Genomic DNA, 22664 nt, shown 5'->3' with positions numbered 1-22664 from the left:
ATTGTAACTTGATAACAATAAATTTTAATAAGAACATGGCCACCGCTTCAAAAAAAAAAAAAAAAAAAAAAAAGAACATGGCCACTCTACTCATTGATTATTTTCTACGTTTTACTACGTTTCAAAAAAAATAAAACCAGTTACTAAAAAACCTAGGCAACATTTATTGCCAAGAGCATTTAGGAAAAAAAATGGTTTATCATTTGTTTAGAATTTATATTTATAATTCAAACGAATAATCATAATTATGATTATTCGTATGAGAGAACACGCAACGAGTCATGCCTTCACACATAAAAGCAATGAACTATTAGTAACAACAATGCGTAGCTACACACGGGCTATAGCCCACCTCAAATTTTGAAAAAAAAAACATAAATTTACAGCTTAATTTTATTTTTAAAAATTAAATATTAAAGAGTAGCCCATCCCAAATTTTTAAACTTAGCTCCAAATGTTAATTTGTTATTTCTTTATTTAAAGTATTTTATTGTATTTTATTTTCTATTCTGCTTTAAGATACATACTCGCATATTTTTTTTTTTTGGGTAAATTAGGTCAGAAAAAGAGTTAGTCGAGTATTACTATATTCAAGAGCACATGATACAATTTGAGTAGGTGTATCCTTTTGTCTTAAACTTTTGTTACCGAGTTTCTATCAAACATTATAATGTTGATTTTTTTTTTTAATCAATTTTCTATGCATTATTCTAAGTCAAGGCTTCAACTAGATGTTAAGTAGAGGGTACACCATAAGGGTCACTAGTCCTCAAACTTTTCATTCTAGTTGCTTTGATTTCGGGTAATGCTTTAGCAATAGTTGTTTAGTTTCCTTTGGTCTGTAGTTTCGTTGTTTAGATTTCAGTTTTGCACGCGTTTTCTTTCCTAGATTGTAGTAACGAATAAATTGAAGTGGATGTAATCGAAGGATCCTCGGATCGTTCTAACTTGACCTAGCATTGTCATTATGATGTTTATCAATGAAATTTATCCGTTCCCATATATATATATATATATATATGATGTGGTTTAGTTGTTTAATTAATTCTAATTTTCTCTTAATTTAAAGAATAAAACATGTTACTTGTAAAACTTATAAAAAATAATAATATAATTAAAGCATTAGCAAACTAAAAAAAAAATAATTTAGCCCACCATATTTTAAAATCCTAGCTCCGTCATTGCATACAATGAGCGATCATTTTACACAGTCTCGAGATAAATACACAAAAAAGCTAAGATGTTCTATGTTACCCCTTGACCTCATTTACATGGTGCCAAATCTCAATTTACCATAATTAGTAAAATTTGAGACAGGAATTAAATGTAAAAATACATACATGAATAATTCAGTAACTTTTAGTGAAAAATACTTTCAAAATTTTAGTCATAAAATATAGAAATGGAAAATTATAAAATTCGATGTGTACGTGTTTAAAACGAATAAAAATACTGACGTAAAAATATGGATATAGAAATATCAATTTACGTAATTTTTAGTACTTATATGTAGGTAATATGACTTCTAAAACATAAATTTTGAAAAAAAAAGATTAGGGTGAATCAATTCTTTTTTCAAATATTACGATTTGGATAGATAAAACTTCAACACATCATAAATGAAAACTGTAAATAATAATTTTTTTAAAAATGTTTAAGACCATTAATTGTATAATATTTTAATTATTTAAGTTTAAAATTCAAAGTTAGTCTTAAAGTTGACTTTTTTATTAAAAAGATTAAAATAAAAAAATTTAATTTTGCATTTTTTTCAATCGAAGAATTCAGGAATACATATAGTTTGAAAATAATTTGACTGACTAAATTAAAACGCAAATTTTTCCGAATTTTTGAGAATATATAATTCGAAAAATGGAATTTTTTTTTTTTGAAAAATTAGTTAATTCATGAATTAATTAATTAGGCAATTTACATGTGCAAGAAATATAATCATTAACTACCAAAAAGATTAGATCAAAATTTTCATAAAATGATCACTGCATGTTCCCTTTTCTCGTCATCACGAGAAAGAGGACTGCTCGTGTGTGCGTGCTGTGCTCACAAGAAAGAGCTACAATACCACCAAATAATGGTAGATCTAGAAATGCATGTTTGCACCGACTTATTAATGGCAGGGTCTCTTCGCTAATTCAATTCTTGCTTCACAGAGTTTGATAATGGTGGCTCAACTATATATGGCAAGCATTAGCCCAAAGTTTTATCAGCAGTGACTAGTCATATACAGTAGTGCTTTACTTTGTGTGACCCTTCAATTAGGGCAAACCTCATGGCCATTGAAAATGACTTTCCCATGGCCTTCTTCCAGACACCGTGGAATTCTTACTGTTAAAAGAGAAGTCTGATTAGAAATCGACTTGACTAATCGATCCAGCAAGAACTTTTCTGGTTATTGCTTGCCCAGTTTTATGTATAAGAGGTACATTTCTTTCTTACAGGTGTGGGGTGTTAGAGGTGGAACGCATTGAATTTAACATGACTTTTGAAGAGGTGATCAAACTGAGCTAAACATCATCATTCATATTAGGTAGGAATTGTGAAATGCACATGACTATACTAGGCATGAGGCGTGAATGAATTTGTCCATTTTGATTTGTGGCGAATCTATGAATTTTTCTTCGTGGAGCAAGATGAAGAAGTTTTCAAATATTTTGATGTGAGGAGCACGTTTCATGTTATGTATTCACTTAAAGTTTCTTGTCGTGTCTTTTCTTGCCTAAATTAATTTGAAGCATTTCACTAAACATTTTTCTTTTACATTATTTAAATAAAAAAAAAGTGAAATATAACAATGAAATTTAGAGGTAGCACCGTAGCAGGATTGACAACTGTCTTTACTCACTCTTTCAATCCGTCACTATTTTGATACCATGCTAAACTTGAAGCATCCAACTCGAAATCAACTAATAAACAAGAGTGAAAACGATCATGGTTTATAGATTCATACATGCTTAGAATGATTCATGTAGGAGTTGTTTATATTGAATTAGAAGATTGCTTCCTGATACAAAATGACAAGTTCATATGTTATATGGGAAAAAAATGCAAACAGTAACTGACCTTTGGTAACTTTAGTACCTGACAAAAAAAAAATATCACTTTGGTACCTAAAGTTCGGACCCCGACCTAACTTTAGTACCTAAAACACTGTTGGCCGTTACGGCGTGTGACAGGTGGCATATATTGAAGGGTAATTTCGTCCTTTCATATTTAATTTATTATTTATATATATATAATTCATTATATATATATATATATATATATATTTTACCTCTTCTTCCAGAGCTCTCTCTCTCTCTGATCTCTCTCTCTCTCTCGTCCCTTAACCATTATTAGTGACCACCCATCACAACCGTCAATCTCCACCACCGCCTCTGCCACCATGAGGTACCACATCTTCATGGCCGATCGGTACGATCCCAACATCAAAGGCCCCCTCCCCGCCGTCCAGATCAAAGACTCCGACGACAGCTTCATCGTCACAAGAGCCTTTCTAGGATTTGGGAAGGAAATCGTTAAGGTTGCCGTGGACGTCGAGAAGAACACCGTTAGCATCAAGCTTCGGGACTGGCGACGACTGCGAAACCCTGGTTCCTCTGCCAGAGGGTTGTAAGAGCGGTGAGGCTAGGGTGGAGGTTAAGCATGGTATGGTGACGGCGATTGTGCCGAAGCGGAAGAAAGGAGCGAAGTAGAGCTAGGTTGAGTTCCAATTGCAAAGTAGGTAGGTAGGTTGCTAAGTGAAATCTGATCGGGATTTTCCATTTCTATTTGGAAGATCGGGAAAGAAAATGCAAAATCAAAAACAAAATCAATATAACTTCAAAATTTTTTGGTTTCCTCATTTTGTTTTCTGGGTTTTGTTCCAACCTATTTGGTTGTTAATCTCATATGTTGTTTTCTGGCGGTGAATTCATTTGGAAATGTGGATGTGGTGGGGACGCCTAATCGGGTTTCATTCAGGCAATGGTCTGGAGAAGATGATGGGAGAGTTGGGTGGAAGAAGAAGAAGACGAAGAGCTCGAGGAAGAAGAAGAAATTTAGTGAAAGGACGAGAACACCCCTCATTGTTTGACAGTTGACTAACGCCGTAACGGCCAACAGTGTTTTAGGTACTAAAGTTGGGTCGGGGTCTGAACTAAGTGATATTTTTTTTTTGTCATGTACTAAAGTTACTAATTGGCCAAAAGTTAGGTACTGTTTGTATTTTTTTCCCATGTTATATTAGGTTTGTGCTCCTCTATACATTTTTTTATTGTGAACAACCGTTTAACAAACTCCAATTGTTGGATTAAGTGTTGAGTAGCTCTGAAATGCTAGTTATCATAGTCTTTGAGAGAATACAAAATTGCATTTTATGTGTGCGCCGGAGCATGTGATGGTCCTGCATGTAAATCCAAATTAAGCACAGACTCAACTGCAAGCCACACCAGAAGGATTCAGTTCTAGTGTTTATCAGTTCTAGTGTTTCTTATATAGGCAAATCTTAACACATTAATTAAACCTAGTTGAATAGCTTCAAAATGGTAAAACTCCCAAGGCTTCTGAGCACAATGAATTGACCTCCAAATTGAAGAGCCTTGATTAACAAATATATTAGCAAGTGCAGAACCAACTCTGTCAAAGATCAGATCAAACCAATCTTTTAGCCAAAAAAACAGTAAAGAGCTCTGGCCAAAGCCAAATCTCAACAATAAAATCTGAGGGTCACAGGGATCAAGCCATAATATCCAACCACCTCCTAAAAATTCAATTACACTCGAAGCAAGCTACAAAGGCAGAAAAAAAAAAAGCAAACAAAGAATGTGGCCAAACTTGGGACCCAAACAAAAGCATCATCTGCAAAACAAACCCCACAGTTCACATGCTCTCTGTGACTGAATTGTGCACAGCCCAAGCAACTTTATTACTCATCGACAAATATTAATCCATCCAAACACTCTGCTCTTTCGTATACAATGTATCATATTCAACTAGATCATCTAAAAAGAATTTGATTATAATACATTATTGTTTATTGCTATTTGCATGTTTGAGTTTGATCAGTTGGGCCAGTTACTCTAGTCACGTGCCTTTTCTCCATTGAACTTTGAATATTTTCTCTGATATGCCTTAGAACATCAAGAACTTCTCTAACACTTGCACTGACTGGCTTCAGGTCAGTTGTACTGGTGTGAGAGGTAGCAGGCATAATCACAGGGACTAATGCAAGTTTGTTATCAACATAATCCAAGTTCCCATTCTCATTCTCAATCTTTTCCATTGTAGACTTTTGGTTTGAGTAACTGAAAAATTGCCATTTTATTCTTATTAGCTATACTAAGCATACCCATCATGGAAAATGAAGATCTTTTATATACATGCATTATTAAAAACTCGATAAGGCTGGAGGCACCAACTTTTATCCCAACTTTTCAATCCCAATTGGTGTGATTTACTTAGGCTCAATCAGGACCTTATTTATATATAATGAGTAACAAAATGACATGTAACACATCAATTAGTAACTAAGAGTTGGGTTAAAAGCTGGTGCAATGGTGCCTTGATTGGAATTACATACCTAATATGATCACCACTCTTTGAATCTTCAGATTTATGACCCGAGTATTCTGGGGAAGGAAATTCTAAGCTAGAAGTGGAACTGGAAGCAGGACTAGTACTTTGAGCAGTTGAATTTTCTTCAGTGAAAAGATCACTCTCATGACTTTTCTCAGATGTGGTGGACTTCACTACTTGATTTTGACTGGATGTTCCTGAGAAGTTTGAGTCTTTGACTGTGGGCTTGGGCTCATTGTCTTCTGGGTTATTGGAGCTTGAAGTACTTGTGGATTGCCTTCTAGATGTTTCACTACATTCGGAGGAACTTGACTGTTCTGATTCAACTGGTACAGAAGAAGGTTTCAAAGATTCAAGCTTTGTCTTCAAGAATTTGAGCTTCTTTTCAGCTTTGTTCTTCAATTTCGTCTCTTCTTTCAGCCTGTTCTGTAGCTCTATCAACTGTCATCACACCCCAACATTTTTTTAAAGCATTAAAAATAAGAATCAATTATATATACTCTAGAATCTAGATTCAACTTAGCAAGTAGGATTGAGAAGAATAGCTTGAAACTGAAAATTACCTTCTTGGCCATGGATTCTGCATCCTCTTTTGCCACCCTTGAAGCTTGTCTCTCTGCCAGTAGTCTTCCTCTTAGGCACTCCAATGTCCTCATACCCTCATCTCCTTCCATTTTCCTATCACTGAAACAAAACCCATATCACATTATGAACAATCATCAATGATATATGTGTGTAAGTGAGAGTGAGTGGGTGAAAGAGAAAGAACCCACCTCAATTTCCCATCTTCCTTGCTAGTAGCAATCATTGTCTTTCTTCTTGATCTTTCACTCCAGCAAATTCTTGATCTTAAACTTGAGTACCCTTTTCAGATCATATAAAACTCACAAAATGCTGCATAGAAGGATTGAGAAAATGGGAAATTTTCCTCTTTCTGGACAATGTATACTTGTGCAAAGGTAAAGCTGCTACTGTCAATGTTTAGAAAACCAAGAACAGGGTTGGACTCTTGGCTAACCGCCAGGTGGGGGATGAATATTCATTGACAGCAGAAACACTGTCTGTCTGTACTTAAAAATAATGTTGGTAACAGTGATGAGCTTCTTTTTTGAAAATTAATAACTGTGGTCTAGTTTCTTTTTACTGAAAAAGTTTTGACTGTAGACAATCATTCATAGGAAGAGCCTATGCTAATTTTCTACGCAATCATTTTACTTTGTTTTCTCTTCTTGGTATTAAGCAATTGACTGCTTTAGAGATAAAGTTGTACATAAACTATACCCCATTCTTGGTCCTTACTCATACAATGGAACACTTCCCCAAATTTGGCTCGAACTCTTTGGTAAGGCAAAGATTAAAACTATATAAGATTTTACCGAAAGTTTTGTAGTTTGAAATTCCGGATCTGAAAACTGTTAGATTAGTGTTTTCACGGGTATTTGATTTGGAACGGTTTATCAATGGAGACAATGAGGACTCGACTCCTGTGTGGTGAGGACTGAGGACCATTTGATTCAGTGCATTTATTAATTTGCATGCAAATTATTAATAATATAGGAGTAGGATTCAAAATTCAAAATTTGAAATTAAGGGGATTACATCAGAGAACTATGAGAAGTGTTTGATGCAGCCACTTCTGGCTGTTACTGTCACGTGATGTTATTTGAATTGTCTTGTGGTTCACTTTTGTTCATATCATCTGTCATTGTATTTCTGTTTCTGACTTAACAATGGCACAAGTACTACTGAATCTGTGTGCATGTGGTTTAGAAATAGGTGCATTATGATTTGGAGTATAGTGGTGAATATAAAACAAAACAATTGCTGCAGATGAATGTTTCATTGTGTTTATTTCTTAATGCATTTTCCTCTCTGATCTTCATGCCTGATTCTTGAGTATCACACAAGTTATTCAATAACATAATGAAAGCATTGCTCCAAATGATGATGAACATATCTTATGCTATTGTCTATAACTCTATATGTCCTTAAAAGAAAAAGAAAAAACTCTTCTTCTTTTTTGATGAAAAAAGAAAAAAAGAAAGGAAAAAAAAAAAGAGATTGATTTTCACTGTGTTTTTTTGCTCACGTTGAATATATCAGTTAATTTTAAAGAACAAATTAAATCAACAATTATATAATGAGTGCTTTTTTTTTTAAATAATCAAATATGTGGGTTCAATTGACCCTTATAACCCTTGAGGATCCGCAATTAAAGTCTCACATGCATCAACAATTGATCTTTTGAAGAACATCCTAATCTCAATTAATCTGATTTCTAGATAGGATTTATCCATAAAAGGTTGACAGCAACATGATTTTTTTTTTCCTGGGGTTGGTGGCTCTTCAGATCTACATTCCAAAGTATTTTGCTTATGTGAAAATTATTGTATTCTCGAGCAAAAGAAGAACAAAGAAAGTGAAACCCTGAAAATTAATGCAGCATGTTACTAAACTGAGAAAGCATTCAATTTGGTGTAGGATACAGCCAGCTAAGGGCCTAAAGCAGCACCGTCCTACAATTCAATCAGTGTGGGCAGGTTGCCATTATATGTCATCCCTAATTGTGAATGCTTTTGTGTGAAGAAATAAAATCGTTCTATCTCTCCAAACCAATAGATATGGAACACAGGTATTGTTATAATCAATGGTTTCAGAATTGGCTTGCTCTGCACATGAGAGAAATGACTAAGCAACTCTTATTTGATCATGAGGCATCAATGTTTGTACTTACCAAGCTCCAATTCCCTATTGAATATGCAATATGAGCATGCCAGAGCTTTAAGCAAACTCATTATCATCAATTGGACCCCTTCTGTTATTGTGAGTAGGGCCTGGGTTTGTCACCAAGGTTTTCATGATTCAAAAATCCAATTTAGAATTAAGAGGGGTCAATAATCAAATATATGTTTGGAAACATTCTCCAAAGACAGAAATCTTTTGTCCTTTTAGCATGCTTTATAAAAGTGACAAAAACCTGTTATAAAAAGACTAATTGAGGCATCCAAATTAAACATTATCTAGAACCATTTGAAAATCCATTAAAGTATCTATGATTAACTGAAAAAAGAAAAAAAAGAGGGTCTTCCAATAAATATAAGTACCTTATTTTTTGCTGTACCAGCCTACCAGGCTCCTCCTTCTGTTAGTTCTGCGACTTTGTCTGGGTGAGATATGCTTTGTTAAATTGCTTAATGGGGCTTCTTCCCTCTGTGTTGATATATATGCAGTTCTTAATTCTGTTAGGCCTTGTTCTCCGCTGCTGTGATACTGTGAAGCTTGCTTTATTGTTTAGTTAGACCTATTCTTTAGGCTGATCTGCTATAGTTGGAAGCTAGATTGAATTTTGTCTCTTGGCTGAAGGCCAAAAGACAATGCAAATATATTAAATAGGATGAACTTTTCATTTGTCCACCACGATGTTTAAGAGTTCTGAGGTTTCCGACGCTCCTACGCACCAATGCATAGAAGGTCAAAAAAAAAAAAAATTACAAAGTAGATGTTCAAGATTTACATTGAGCTATAGCAAGGAATTTGACTCAAATCGGGTACACTTCAGAGCCACAGTATTAAGAATCAAGACTCCCTATGAGACATTCATTAAAAGATCGGGGCTTTAGGGCGCAATCTTTAGAGGAACTTGCCTTCAATTTGGTGCTACAAAAGTCATGTGATTGTTCCTATGTCATCCTTAACACCAAACACTTTAAACCTGAAGTACATAAACTAATTTATTTTAGATGTAAAATCAGGACAAATAATGGTGACTATTACAATCCAAAACATATAAAAGTGCATTACTTCTCATCTTGCAAAACACTAACTCACAGATCATGCTAACATTGTAAGTACTATCTTTAGCATGTGCGAGGACATTTCTAAAACTACTAATATTCTAACTCTGTCAATATTAACAATACATATATACATTCTAACTCTGTCAATATTAACAATACATATATACACGCTAAATTTGTTTTAGATCATTCTTGTTGCTCACAAAGCTAAATCACCCAAAAATCAAATGTGTATATTTTTTTTTATGAACCTCGACGAAACAAGGAAAATTTATTGAATAAAAAATAAATACAGAGAGGGGAAACTACACCAAACCTCTTGACAACATCAACAGAAGCGGAAATTAGAAAAACCCATTCGGTCCCGGTTACAAAAACTATGAATGATAGGCGGAGCCAAATCCCACCAAACTAAACCTGAGGACGTAATTCCAAAATTTGCTAGTGCGTCTGCAGCTTGATTCCCTTCACGAAATATATGAGTAGAACTAAATTGCATTTGAGAAATACGATGCAAACAGTTACCCCATTCCACATGAAGTTGCCAAGGTACAAGATGAGGAGATTGTAGAAAATTGAGAACAAGTGTAGAGTCCACTTCTAACCATATGAATTTCCAATCAAACGTGTTTGTTTTTATGATACTAATTCATATAATTCAGTAAATTGTTTAATGACACAATCCTTTACATTATAAAATATCGTTGCTATGTATTTTTCATTGATAGATGTTGCTGTAAGGGGTAATAAAGCTACAGACTTAGAAGACAATGATGATATACATTAATGAGTAGTGTTGTTCATGCATAGGAAAAAAAGCAGAAAAATGGTGTCGCTATGTTAGGCAAAACACAGGCATACAAATAGCAGTGATGTTTTGCGAGGGTAGTAATGTTGAGGTTAATAAAGGCAATACAAGAACTGGTCTCATCAAACATGAACTTTGGTAGTCGGCATGCGTTGGCTGGTGGGCTTCTAATTTGATCTTGAAGCTGGCCCAACTACTTGTGGGCTTTCTGTTGGGTTTTAAAAGTGAGCTTGAGTCGGTTTTCAGTTTGTTTCCAAAACTTTCTGAATATAGGCTTGGGATCAAAGAGGCTTTTGGAATATGATCTGGACCATTTCTAAATTCACCTTTTGGTCCTTCTCTTGATTGTTTCTTAAGAGATACCGTAGGATTTATACTCTATAGTTTAAAGACGTTATAGTTTACAATTCGTTGCGGCGTATACTTTAGAGTAATTTTTTTTTTTTGAGAATATATACTTTAGAGTAATTGACTCTTTTATACGAGTTATACAATGTGGTGGATCTCTATATAAACCATTTATACTGTTAACTATTAATCAAACTTTTACGTATGATCACAACAACAAAATTTCAGGTATTGAGCTCATTTCATGATAAGATCTAATCCCAGTAAAAATGGATGAGATTAATCATGTCATGTTGCGATACTGTAGACATCTATTAGGTTTTGATTAACCACACACGTATGCAACCATAAACATAGACCCCGTCATCAATTGCAAATTTATTACCCAAAACTAATGACACATAAAATTATGACAACGAATTTGGTGAATTCATTACTCTTGTAATGCTACCTAAAATATCTGCTTTTCCATTTCATAGTCCCCCATTAATTTATTTAGCTACATACAATACAGACTACATTCTTGACCACACGAGTCAAAATCAAGAACTTGTGTGATTCTCTACATCCAATTCATCACATCCATACAAAACCCCTTCACAGCCAGAAAGTCGACACCCCATCTGATCTCTACACGTACACTTCGTATCAGTTTTTCAGGATTACGAAAGGCTTCAGGTGAGACGATCGGACTATATTTTTTCAACCGGCTGAGAGTGTCAACAAATGTATACTTGTACAAAATGCGGGAGGCAGAAATTTTATAGTGCACAACTGCCTCGTCTGTAATTAACTAATTACTACCTTAAACTAAACCCTTCTCCGAAGCCACATTATCCAAAACGTTCCACAGCCGCTGGATCTCACCGTACACATCATCCGTCGGAAGCGCAAAGCGGCAGCAGGGACACGTGTTCCTCTTGCTCAGCCACCGCAAAATACACACCCAATGAAACAAATGCCGGCACGGCATCTCGCACACATCTCTGCTCTCCGCCATCTCCTCCTTACATATCACGCACTCCTTGGGCCCGCCGCCACCACTTCTCACCTCTACCGACGGCAGCGCCACCACCACCGCTTTCGCCGCCGGCACTTCCCTTCCAGCCTTCCCGCCAAAACTACAACTCTCCATCGCACTAACGAACCTCAAACACCTCGTCAGCATTTCAACGTACGAAACCAAAACCGACGCGTTTTGGGCCCCGATGCCGGAAACCGTTAACATGGTGTCACAGTAGAACTTGCCGAGTAATTCCCGCCATTTCGCGGTGGGGGCTTGGAGGGCGTCAGGGTCGTGCTGGTGGGCCTCGCAGAGCAAGAGGAGGAGGAGGACAGCGTCGAGGTCTCTCAGCTTGACGCGTGGCGGTGGGGCTTTGGCGGCGGGCTGGAAGTGGAGGGCGAGGTGGTGGAGGGAGGAGATGACGTGGCGGGAGATGAGGAGGGTCTTGTGGTGGAGGGAGAGGGAGTTGAGGCGGCGGATGGTGAGGGCAAAGAGGATGGGAGAGGAGAGGAGGGAGGAGATGCGGCGGCGGTGGTGGTGGGAGAGGGAGAGGAGGGTGTGAGTGAGATCGGAGAGTTGGGGAGGTGAGAGCGTGGCCAGAGCGCCCATGATGGTTGTGGTGGTGGTGTCTAGTTCCATCATATGGGATCGTGTGCTTATGCTTTGGATCAACTTTCACTTTGCATGCACTTTATAGAGTAGCTTGGGGAAAGTTTTGAGGAATGTTGTGGCTTTTTATGTTCATTTTGGCAACCATTGGATCCCTTCAATTTTTGATCCCATTGTATTGTATTTAGGGGGGCCAAATTGTTGACTATATTGCTCACAAATTTGAGATCCATTTGCATATGTAAATTATTCTATCCCTTACTTTTATGTGATCAAGAATGATGATGTAGATATGATACAAATTACATCAATTTATTTTGCTCTTATAAACTACTGGTCGAGACATAATCTTGTGGATAAAATAGTGGTAAATCGATTATTAATAAATGAATAAAAATTAATGTTTCTAACAGTTTAAGATGAGTGTAAATAATTGTCAATAGTTGATGTATGTAAATTTCATGCATATAAAAAATTATTTTTTTCACAAATGTATAAATATATATATATATATATATATATTAGCTGAAGCGAATAAGGATTCTCCTTACTTGAATTTATTAAAAAAGTAAAAAGAAAAAAAATGAACTAGGAGGGGGACCAAACCAAACCTCCCTACAAAAGCAACGAAAAAGAAACAAGCTATTCTAACCGAAATTGGGGAATACCCAATTGGTCACTTTGACACTGCGATAAAATAAAAGATGGTGGAGCATCCCACCACACCATATTAAGAGAAGTCGTACCATAATTCGCCAAAGCATCAACTACCTTGTTACCTTCACGAAAAATATGTGACACACGAAAAGTCATTTGAGAAATCTTATACAAGCAATTGAGCCAGCTAACACGAAATTTCCAGGGGACCAACAACGGAGACTTGATAAAATTCAGAATAAGAGAAAAGTCAACTTCTAACCATATGTGCTTTCAATCACGAACCCAGGTAAGCTCAATTGCCTTAATCACAGCCATCACCTCTGTCGCAATGGAACTAGGAATCTCAATATTAGAAGCAAAAGCTCTAAGAAAACGTCTCATATGATCCCTAAACACAGCTCCATAACCTCCAACCCCCTCATCATGTTTCCAAGCTCCATCAAAATTATTCTTAACCCAACCAATCAATGGGGGATGCCAATTCACCTCTATCACTCTAGGAGCACGACACAATCTGCATTGGGTCGCAAAGGCTTTTAAACATATTCGCAAAAATGGAGCAAATGCTTGTATATATCCCAATTACATTAACATTGATCTGAACTCTTAGCAATATGTTGGGTCATTCTCCCAGTCATAACATGTGTTCATGGCATTTCTTTTTCGATGGACCATGTGTTGATCACTTGGTCTTGTCGATTTTGTGTTGATTTCATTAGTTCCACGTCCATCAACTCTAGAAAATGAAAAAAAAAAAAAAAAAAAAAAAAACAAGATCATTAGGAAGGTTGCAGCAGGGTGGATTTGACTAAGATGGCTAGGTATGTAGGTTTTTTTGTCCACAAGTTCGTGTCCAGTTCAACCCCATTTGTCATTACCTCTTCATTATTTCTATAACTACTATCATTATTGATTTGCCACACGCAAAACAAGTAGAAGAAGAAAAGAAACTATAGGCCCATCCATGGCTCATTCCTCTTGTTCCCTATAACACCAATAATGCAGATCGAAGCTGGTGGAACTCAGCAACTATGCCATATATTCTTCACTTATCTCGAGGCTTTGTGCCGCCCTTTACCATTACATTCACCGCCTTCAACTCCCTGTAATTTCTTTGGAACTTGAGCAAATGGTTAAGCAATGAACCTAATGACTATTGTGTCTCCTGCCATACAAGAACTTGAACATTGCTGTGGTGGTAAATCCCCAAATGGGTACCTTGGTCACCACAATCCAGCCTTGTAGGCACAATGCCTTTGCGAAAGGAGACACAATGATAATCTTATAGATCAGGACTCAGGGCTGGAAAAGTATTATCCAGTTTCCATTGGATTCTTAGAGACCAAGCTAAGATTTACAGCTAGCTTTATAAAAGTAATGGGCAGGTACATACTGAAAGCTATTTACAACTATTTGGATCTCAAAAGGTGAAAGAATAGAAATTCTCAGACAAAGTGTAGTACCACAATAATGATAAAAAAATGGTGACAAACTTCTTTAGTAAAAGACTAAAAGATGTGTGCGATAAACAGCAAAGTGGGTGTACAAAGAAACACCCAAATTCCAATCAATAGACTTACTGATTCTGGGTCTCATCAAACACTGATAATACCCTCATCCATCCAATTCCTGTATTGGATCATTCTTCCTGTAATAATTGATCTCGGCTTCAACCATTGACACTCTCCTCATCTAATTCATCCTGCAAAACATACCCTTTCTCTTTCATCAATCCTAGCAATCCTTCAAGTATTTCATAAATCGCTTCAGTTCTTACATTAGATGCATCCCTTGCTATGAAGCTGTGCAATCCATCAATTGTTTCAATCCAGCTAATACCAGGAATTTTCTGTAATCCAACTTCTTTCATTCTTTCCCTGACCTTATCAGCTTCTTCCCATCTCCCAGCTTGTGAATATAAATTTGCCATAATGATATAGTTCCCGGTATTCTCAGGCTCCATCTGAAATAGACGGTCACAAACAAACTTTCCCAATTCAACATTACAAGCAACTGAAGCCCCATTAAGTAATGCACCCCAAACTTTAGCACTTGGCTCGATTGACATGTTTTGTATTAACTCTGCAGCTTCAGTGAGTCTCCCTGCCCGGCTAAGAACACCAACCATGCATGCATAGTGCTCAACCGAAGGGTGAATACCATATACCGGAAACATGGCCTTAAAGATTTTCCAAGCTTCATCCACCACTCCAGAATGAGAACAAGCTGTTAATACTGCTGTAAACGTTACTTCATCTGGCTGTATCCCAGTACTAAGCATCTTGTAAAACAGACCAATAGACACATAAGCATCTCCATGGGCAGCATAAGCTGAGATTATTGCTGTCCAAATGACCAAACTCTTATATTTTGATTGATCAAAAACCTGTTGTGCCCCAGGAAGAAACCCCGACTTTGCATAAGTATCGATAATAGCAGTTGCAACATAGATATTCCAATCAAAATTGTTTCTGACTGAATGAGCATGTATTTCTTTCCCTACTTTTAAATTTGAGAAATATGAAATTGCAGGAAGAACACTTGACAATGTCACGGTATTTGGTTTGAAACCACATGCCTGCATTTCACGAACTAATTCTATGGCAGCCTCATGCCGATTGTTCTGAACCAGACCCGAAATCATAGCATTCCAAGTACTTAAGCTTCGGTTGGTACATTCTCGGAAAATATCCATGGCTTTATCAACAAATCCGTGAAACATGTACCCGGAAACTAAAGAGCCATATGTAACATCATCCTTCTCGCTCATTCCATCAAACAATTCCTGAGCACAATCCAACTTACCACATCTTGCATATAACCCTATAAGAGCATTGTAAAGCATGACATTCATCTCAATGTGACTCTCATTCAAAAACTGATGAACCTCCATACCAAATTTAAGATCACTGGACTGTACACATGCCTGCAACACACTAACTGCAGTCACATCATCAGGCCTCAACTCCACAGACTCCACCATCTCCCTATACAACTCCTTACACTCTCCATAATACCCAGCCTGAGAATACCCAGCAATCATCGAATTCCAGGACACGATATCTTTCCCCGGCATTCTATCAAACAAACTCCTGGCCATCCCAACCTCATCACATCTCGAGTAGAAAGTCATCAAACAATTAGCAACAAACACATCCGAATCGAACCCATATCGCAGAACAAAGCAATGCACCTCCTTAGCCAAATCCGAACCGGAAAACAAACCCCCCAGCGCCTTCATCACACACGTTATAGTGAAATTATCCGGCTTCACTTCCGGCGAGCCGGACTCCACCATGGCCGAAAACACCCTCAGAGTATCGGTATGCATGTTGCGGATGGAGTACCCAATGAGCAGGGCGTTCCAAGCGAAAGTGTTCTTTTGGGGAATTTCGTCGAACACCTTGTGGGCTTGTTTGAGCTGGTTGGCTCTAGAGTAGAAGTTGATGAGTTTTGAGGCGAGGAAGTTGCCGGGCTTGACGGAGAAGAGGACGAGGCGGGAGTGGAGCTGCTTGGCCTGACGCGGGAGGCGGCGGTCGGTGAAGTGCTGGAAGAGGCGGCCATAGGCGGCGAGGTCGAGGCCGTCGGTGTGAAGGCCTTGAAGGGCGCGTTGGATGTAGCCGTTGGTTGGGGCCGAGATTTGAATGTTCAATGGCTTTGTAAACCACATTCATTTGTCGTTCTTACAAGTTCGACTGCGGTTAGTCTTATATAGGTTTTCTGTGTGTGTTTTTCGTTTTAAAGCATATCCATCTTTATTCTTATCGCACCCCAATGAAGGCTAATACAAAAAATCAATCCCTAGCTCTAAAAATTGATCAGATCAAAAATAAAAAAGTAAAATATATTCAAGATAAACTGACAAACATTGAGTAACTCTATTAAATGGGTTCCAAGGAATCTTGTGCAAGATAAGTCTTGTGTTCAAGTATCACATATAGTAGTACCTCCAAAGTCTGAAATATGATATCCTTGTGTGTGACCTATGTTATGGACTAGAGGTGACAAACGGGCCGCTAGGCACTAACACAGCACAACCCGGCACGTTTAAAAAAGGCTCGACACGATCCGAACACGATAGAATAAAGTTTAAGTTGTACAAGAAATCCCACTCTTAGCATTTGAGCCAACTCTTAATCGAATTTAATTTTGATTTACCAAACCAACCTCAATGGTCGTTATGAGTCACATTACAAACCCTTATGGATTGGATAACACTACATCAATATTTAGTGCCCTTTAGATCCTGTGAGGAAAAACAATAAAATTCAAGATTGTTTAGATACTTAATTATATCAAATATGGACAGTCTTAGGGTGCATTTTTGCAAGTCTTTTCCTCCGCAATACTTGGAGCAAAACGTAGGGTTTGGAAAACAGAGGGTCAAGGTTGTGGCTTGTCCGGCAGCGTCCCAACGTCGATGACGGCTTTTGCTTGCGTAGGTGTGTGGTGGGCATTGCCGGACATGGCGCTGGGATGGTCGGCTCTGCCTTGGTGGAGCGATTTGGTTCTTTTGGCTTGAGGGGATTTAGGCGGCAGCAATAGATTCCTCTTTACCTTCAGACAATGGGGGTTGGTGGATGGGTTGAATTCCCGCAGGGCTGGAAAGGAGAAGAAAGGTTGGTGGTGGTTAGCATATCTAGGCCTACGGTGGCGATGTAAAATGCTTTCTCTCTCATGTTTTCCAATCTTTTGCATTGTCAATGATTCAGGCTTGGTCATGTTTTTGGCCGGAAACGATGTAGAGAGCGGAAGTGGAAGGCCACACGGTAGGCTTGGTGGTCTACAATGGGGTGAGCCGGTGTGGTTGGGCTTGGCGCAATGGTTTGCTAGTGGTTGGGGTCTGACGTAGAGGAAATTGGGAGCATGTTGCGGTGGCCTAATTCTTTGTTTATTAGGGTTTTAGGTTTTGGCTTTTGGTTAGTTCTAATAAGTCTCTCCTCAATTGAGCGAGAGTTTGGTTGTCTTTGTTTCATGGTTATGCCATTGTTTTGGTGTCTTTCCCGTGGATGAGTTGGTTCAACTCTGGTTTACTTTTGTTGTCAATTTGCCGACGAGCGATCCTTTACACGTGGTCTGGTACTTTTTGGACACGGTGTTAAAGAGGACGACGTCTTCTGTGTTGTTGACTACGGGGTGTTACTGGGACTTTTGGGATCCCATGTAGCCTTGGAAATGGGTGTTTTGTGGGTAGAGTTTGGGCCCATTGGCCTGATGGTATCTGTAACTGCGTCCCCCCCCTCCCCCCCTCCAATGTATGCGTTTTGGTTGATTGAATGAAAGATCTATCTCATTCTAAAAAAAAAAAAATGAATAGTCTTAAAATCATCAAGATGAGCAATCTATGTAATTATTTAATATAATTGGATGATTAAAATATTTTCAATTTTATTGATTGTTGCAGAGAAGATTTTTGTATTATGTTTCAACACGTGAACTGATTGAATGTAGAAATACGTTACTCGCAAAACAAGGTGAACTGAAGAATTGTCAAATGTGTATACCCGCATAATTTACGTGAGAGATTTTCAACAACATATTTGAATAGGAGCATTAAACATATTTTCAACCGTTTAATTTAATTCTGAATCTCCCGGAGTAGCTATTTGGAAATTATTTCCCAACACTTATTCAGTAATCTTAACCCTTGATATTTATAATCAACATTTTTATTTAATAACTAAAAAGTGTACTTAATATCATCCAACCATTTATTTGTGTTAATGCAAGTACACTTGATTGCTGCCGTAAATCCTCTCCCATTTATTTATTTATCATTCACCACATAACACGGACATCAGGACATGCAGTGGACTGTCCTTACAATTCAGCCTTTTCTTTTCTTGAATCGCATAAAAAATCAAACAGAAATTATGAAAGTCAGCAGAAGAGTCTCCCCCTCCAAATTACCTTCCTATCCCTGGCTGAAGACGAGGAATGGGATAAATCCCATCACATTCACCTGATACAGACAGCCGGGGACAGTTCGGGGCTGTGCTGATGGTTTTTCAGACCAAAATTACAGCACTCGGAAATCCCAACCTCCGCCTCCTCCTTCTTCTCTCAATCTAAAATGTTCTGCTCTCAATAATCTGGCCCTGGGTAACCGAGATTTGGTTCGTTCTCACCTCCTCGTCAAATGTAAGTCGCAAAGAAAAAGGAACGGTTTCCGATACTTCATGCTATTTATTCACTATCTGTTTTGTTTAGCTTTGGTTTTGGTTTCTTGCACTAGCTGAGCTTGAGCTAACTTGAAATTTTTAAATTTTGAGAGGTTTTATGGCCTCGGATGCATTTAGTACTGGAAATTATGGGGGATCTTAATGAAATTTGGCTTTATATTTAATGGTATGTTTATATGTACCAGTCTTGATAATTTGTCTGAATTAAATGCACACATCTCAATTCTGGAGGTTTTAGGGTGTACCATACCAATCATTGAAATGCCACGGTGGGAAATTTGTTTTATGAGTAGAAATGATAATTAATCGTTCTTGTTATTGTCGTAGTTGTGTGTGATTTTACTTTATAATTGTGGAAGAATGTTAACAATTTAGGGTTTTTCAGTGTTTGGATCTGTTGTTCACCTTAAGAGAAAGGAGAGAGATTCGAGATATGAATACCTGACAAGTTTTCAAATGGATAACTAAATGAAATAGTGGGAACATTATCAAATGGAGCCTGAGAAATTGTATGTTGTGTGGCTTTTTATGTCTGAAACGGGACTAGTAAAAACTATAAAGTATGTCAGTCTGGTATTTACAGTTGATTTTTGGTACTTTTCTTGGTTACTTTCCCTTGCATATGCTTGCCTGCTCAGTTCTTGCCATCACTTTTCGTCTACCATTTGAAGTGCTAATTTACTTGCGTTCCATCATTTTCATTTGAAGAATTATGCTTTTCTTGAATGTCAGATAATGATGTCTTGATCTTACAAATCATTTCAGCCTTTTGCATTTCTGAGAAAGAGTTTTAGAAATGGAAAACAACAGTAAAGAGCAGGAGGAAAACGGCTGCAAAGAGCAGGAGGAAAACACCAACAAAGTGCAGGAAGTAGAGCCATCATCATCATCAACAGCATCGGTTTATGAAATACCAGGGGAGCCGGCTGTTGTCATTGATGGAATGCTTGTGGTTCCCCCAAGTAATGGCTCTTTTGTACTCTCTGATGCCATGAATGATGCAGCATCCCTTGGAAATACAAGATTTGGTGTATGGTTGGTTGGAAGGGAAGTACGAAAGTTGTTCGGTGAGCAATACTACTCCGGTACAGTGACTGAGTTTGATGAAGAATCAGGCTGGTGGAGGGTTGTGTATGAAGATGGTGACCTTGAAGATCTTGAGTGGAATGAGCTGGAAGAGGTGCTTCAGCCCTTGGATATCATGGTACCACTGAAATCGTTAGCCCTGAAGACTCTCAAGAAAACCAAGAAGCCTGTGCAGAAATCCAAGAGTGCTGCGGCTCAACCTCAAAAACAGAAATCCAAACGCTCGGGAAGTTATGCAAAGAAGGTCTCAGTGCCTGAAGATGTTCCAATGATGACTCCTGAGGCAAAACAGTCCGGTAAATGTGTGAAACAGTCTGCTAAAAAAGACAAATAATTTGAAAGTCGGTTGTGTACTAGAAATTCGAAAAAGCAGTTCTTATCCTCAAAAAGGTGCTGGATTAAGGTGAAATTTAGACTAATTAAGGATACTCTGATATCAGTCATTGTAGTGTTGTATTGGTTAGGTACATTACATAGATGAGGTTAACAAGACTAGTAACATTCTTGATGGATATTGTACTGTTTGTATCTGGCAAATTTGATGCAGAAATTTCTCATGAACTTGCTCTTGTAGAACTGAACTTGGAACGATGAGTTAAAGCTATTGAAGCGGAATTTGTTACCTTGGTAATTTTGGTGACTGTAACATTTGGTTATGCTTCGATTGAATCCTTTTAGTTGCTAGGTTTTGGTGCTGAATTGAACTCTCTTATTGCTCACCAATCTGCAGCTTAAAGTTCTGTCTACTTCAAAATTTAAAGGACCATCTTATTAGTATTACCTTTTTCGGTTTTTACCTTAATATTGTGGATTTACTTACCTCGTACTTTTGTAAGATAATATCTCATGTTATGTATCAAACTAGCAATTTCAATTGGTTGAAAACAGTGAAAATCAGAGTGCCTTGACAGACAATTCTTTCTGATAATGGAAACAGATACTCGATGTTAACCTTCACAACTGTACTTAGAATCTTCTTCCGACAGCTTCTTAAGTCTTAACACTACTCATTATCATCCCACTAATCAACTTGACAAATCCCTAATGAAGCGCCTTTCATTTCTTTGCCACTATATTTCCGTCTCGTCCTATCACGCTGTTCCACGTCAGCTTCATCTCCCTCAGCGCGACACATATATAAACCCCTTTTTTTCATTTTCCAAGCAATGAAATGAAATCAAAAACCTCTCCCTTAGAAACGTTTCCTCTTCCGTAGTACTCTCGCTCTAATTCTCTAGGGTTTTCCGAATACTCGTCCTTCCTTCATTTGCTTTAGGCCTTGAGTGTCTGTACTACTAAAGCCGAACGATTCTTGGAGTGGCTAACAAGTTACCCTCCAAATCCATTCATTTCCTCACAATTTTCTGTTTTCTGAATCTATGCTGTTATAGAATGATTTAGTAGAGCCTGAGTTTGAATTCATTTGCACAGAGAACAGAGTTCGATTGAGAAACGGAAAATGAACTCTGAGTTTCATTGAATTTATATGCCTCCTGTTTTTGTGTCATTGAGGCTTTGATTTACCGTTGACGAGCTTTTGTTTTCCTCCTAAACTCAAATGTTGTATCATTTTCTCTGTGGCTGTATATCGATTTCTCGATTTCATGAACTTTTATGTGGTGACAAATTGACAGTTGAAAACAAGTTTAGGTTTGGAATACATAAGAGTTTTTGTAAAATTATATTGAAGGTGACGCAGTCGGATTGATAACTAGGTTTACCAGCAATAAACTAAACAAAAGGGTTATGGAGTCCACCAGAGATAAAAGAGAAAATTCTCTATTTTATTGATTAAAAGTTGAAAGATAGGTTCTGTAGCCGCAAGAATAAGAGAAAAATAACCCTCCTTTTGTAATTATGAGTTGGGATCAGAAGGAAAGGCATGTCCCATCCGTTCTGCATCAGAAGGAAAGGATCCCAACTAATTCTGTAATTATCTTGTATTAAGTAGATAATCTTTTGTAATCTTCTGTAGTTATTATCTTTGTTTTGCTTACCTAGAATAGCTCCTAGATGTGAGGAATCAGAATAACAGTAGTTGTATATATATGCCTTGTAATCTTGTTTGAGAAATATGTAGAAGTATTCAACACCACAATTCTGTTTATGGTATCAGAGCATCGCTCTTGAGACCTTAGAACATAATACAACCATTACCTCATGAACGGTGATGAAGATCGTTCGATCATCAAAAAAGATAGGGGTTCAAACACTTCCAGGACTGCAAAACCATGGGAGAATTCCAATCACCCACTCTTTCTCCATCATTCAGATCAACCAGAGGCAGTTCTTGTCTCACAACCTTTGATGGAAGATAACTACACAACGTGGGCACAATCAATGAACATGGCGCTCATTATCAAGAACAAGAAGGGTTTCATTGATGGAACCCTGAAACGACCGGCGCACAACGCCGATGAAATGGGATCGATGTAACACTCTTGTCAAAACTTAGCTTCCGGCAGCCATGTTCACTACAAGGATGCTTGAGGTATGTGGCTAGAATTGCAAGAGAGATTCTCTCAGACCAATACAGTTTTGTTGTTCAATATAGAGAATGCTATACATGGATGTGAAGAAGGATCAAGCTCAGTCAATTC

At 37.6% G+C, this 22664-nt stretch overlaps 4 protein-coding genes across 6 annotated transcripts; 1 reads left to right on the top strand and 3 right to left on the bottom strand.

Annotated features, from left to right (window-relative positions):
• Window positions 1-4874: 4874 nt before the first annotated feature.
• On the bottom strand, window positions 4875-8825 carry LOC112193645 (serine-rich adhesin for platelets). Of its 2 annotated transcripts, XM_040516091.1 has the most exons (6): window positions 8676-8825; window positions 8306-8405; window positions 6345-6465; window positions 6135-6255; window positions 5576-6012; window positions 4875-5300 (listed from the first exon to the last, which is right to left on the bottom strand). In XM_040516091.1, the coding sequence occupies exons 3-6, from the start codon at window positions 6377-6379 to the stop codon at window positions 5036-5038; spliced, it is 858 nt and encodes a 285-aa protein (XP_040372025.1). In that variant the 5' UTR covers window positions 6380-6465; window positions 8306-8405; window positions 8676-8825; the 3' UTR covers window positions 4875-5035. The 2 variants fall into 2 exon arrangements, with proteins under 2 accessions (XP_040372025.1, XP_024189635.1); XM_024333867.2 differs by lacking the exon at window positions 8306-8405 and having other exon boundaries at window positions 8676-8824.
• A 2062-nt stretch (window positions 8826-10887) lies between these two features.
• On the bottom strand, window positions 10888-12449 carry LOC112191267 (E3 ubiquitin-protein ligase SGR9, amyloplastic). Its single transcript, XM_024330600.2, has one exon. It carries the CDS (start codon window positions 12167-12169, stop codon window positions 11330-11332), a length of 840 nt encoding a protein of 279 aa, XP_024186368.1. The 5' UTR covers window positions 12170-12449; the 3' UTR covers window positions 10888-11329.
• A 1637-nt stretch (window positions 12450-14086) lies between these two features.
• On the bottom strand, window positions 14087-16621 carry LOC112191478 (pentatricopeptide repeat-containing protein At2g37310). Its single transcript, XM_024330827.2, has one exon. It carries the CDS (start codon window positions 16464-16466, stop codon window positions 14466-14468), a length of 2001 nt encoding a protein of 666 aa, XP_024186595.1. The 5' UTR covers window positions 16467-16621; the 3' UTR covers window positions 14087-14465.
• Window positions 16622-18677: 2056 nt separating this feature from the next.
• Window positions 18678-20695, top strand: LOC112192835 (dirigent protein 17). 2 transcript variants are annotated; one of them, XM_024332723.2, is made up of 2 exons: window positions 18678-18937; window positions 19711-20695. In XM_024332723.2, exon 2 carries the CDS (start codon window positions 19775-19777, stop codon window positions 20396-20398), a length of 624 nt encoding a protein of 207 aa, XP_024188491.1. In that variant the 5' UTR covers window positions 18678-18937; window positions 19711-19774; the 3' UTR covers window positions 20399-20695. The 2 variants fall into 2 exon arrangements, with proteins under 2 accessions (XP_024188491.1, XP_024188490.1); XM_024332722.2 differs by having other exon boundaries at window positions 18681-18937; window positions 19744-20695.
• The last annotated feature ends 1969 nt before the right edge of the window (window positions 20696-22664 follow it).

Source organism: Rosa chinensis, chromosome 3 (genome assembly GCF_002994745.2).
Source record: "Rosa chinensis cultivar Old Blush chromosome 3, RchiOBHm-V2, whole genome shotgun sequence".
NCBI lineage: Eukaryota > Viridiplantae > Streptophyta > Magnoliopsida > Rosales > Rosaceae > Rosa > Rosa chinensis.
Note: the sequence above shows the minus strand (reverse complement) of the source record. Positions and strands in the feature narration are given on the sequence as shown.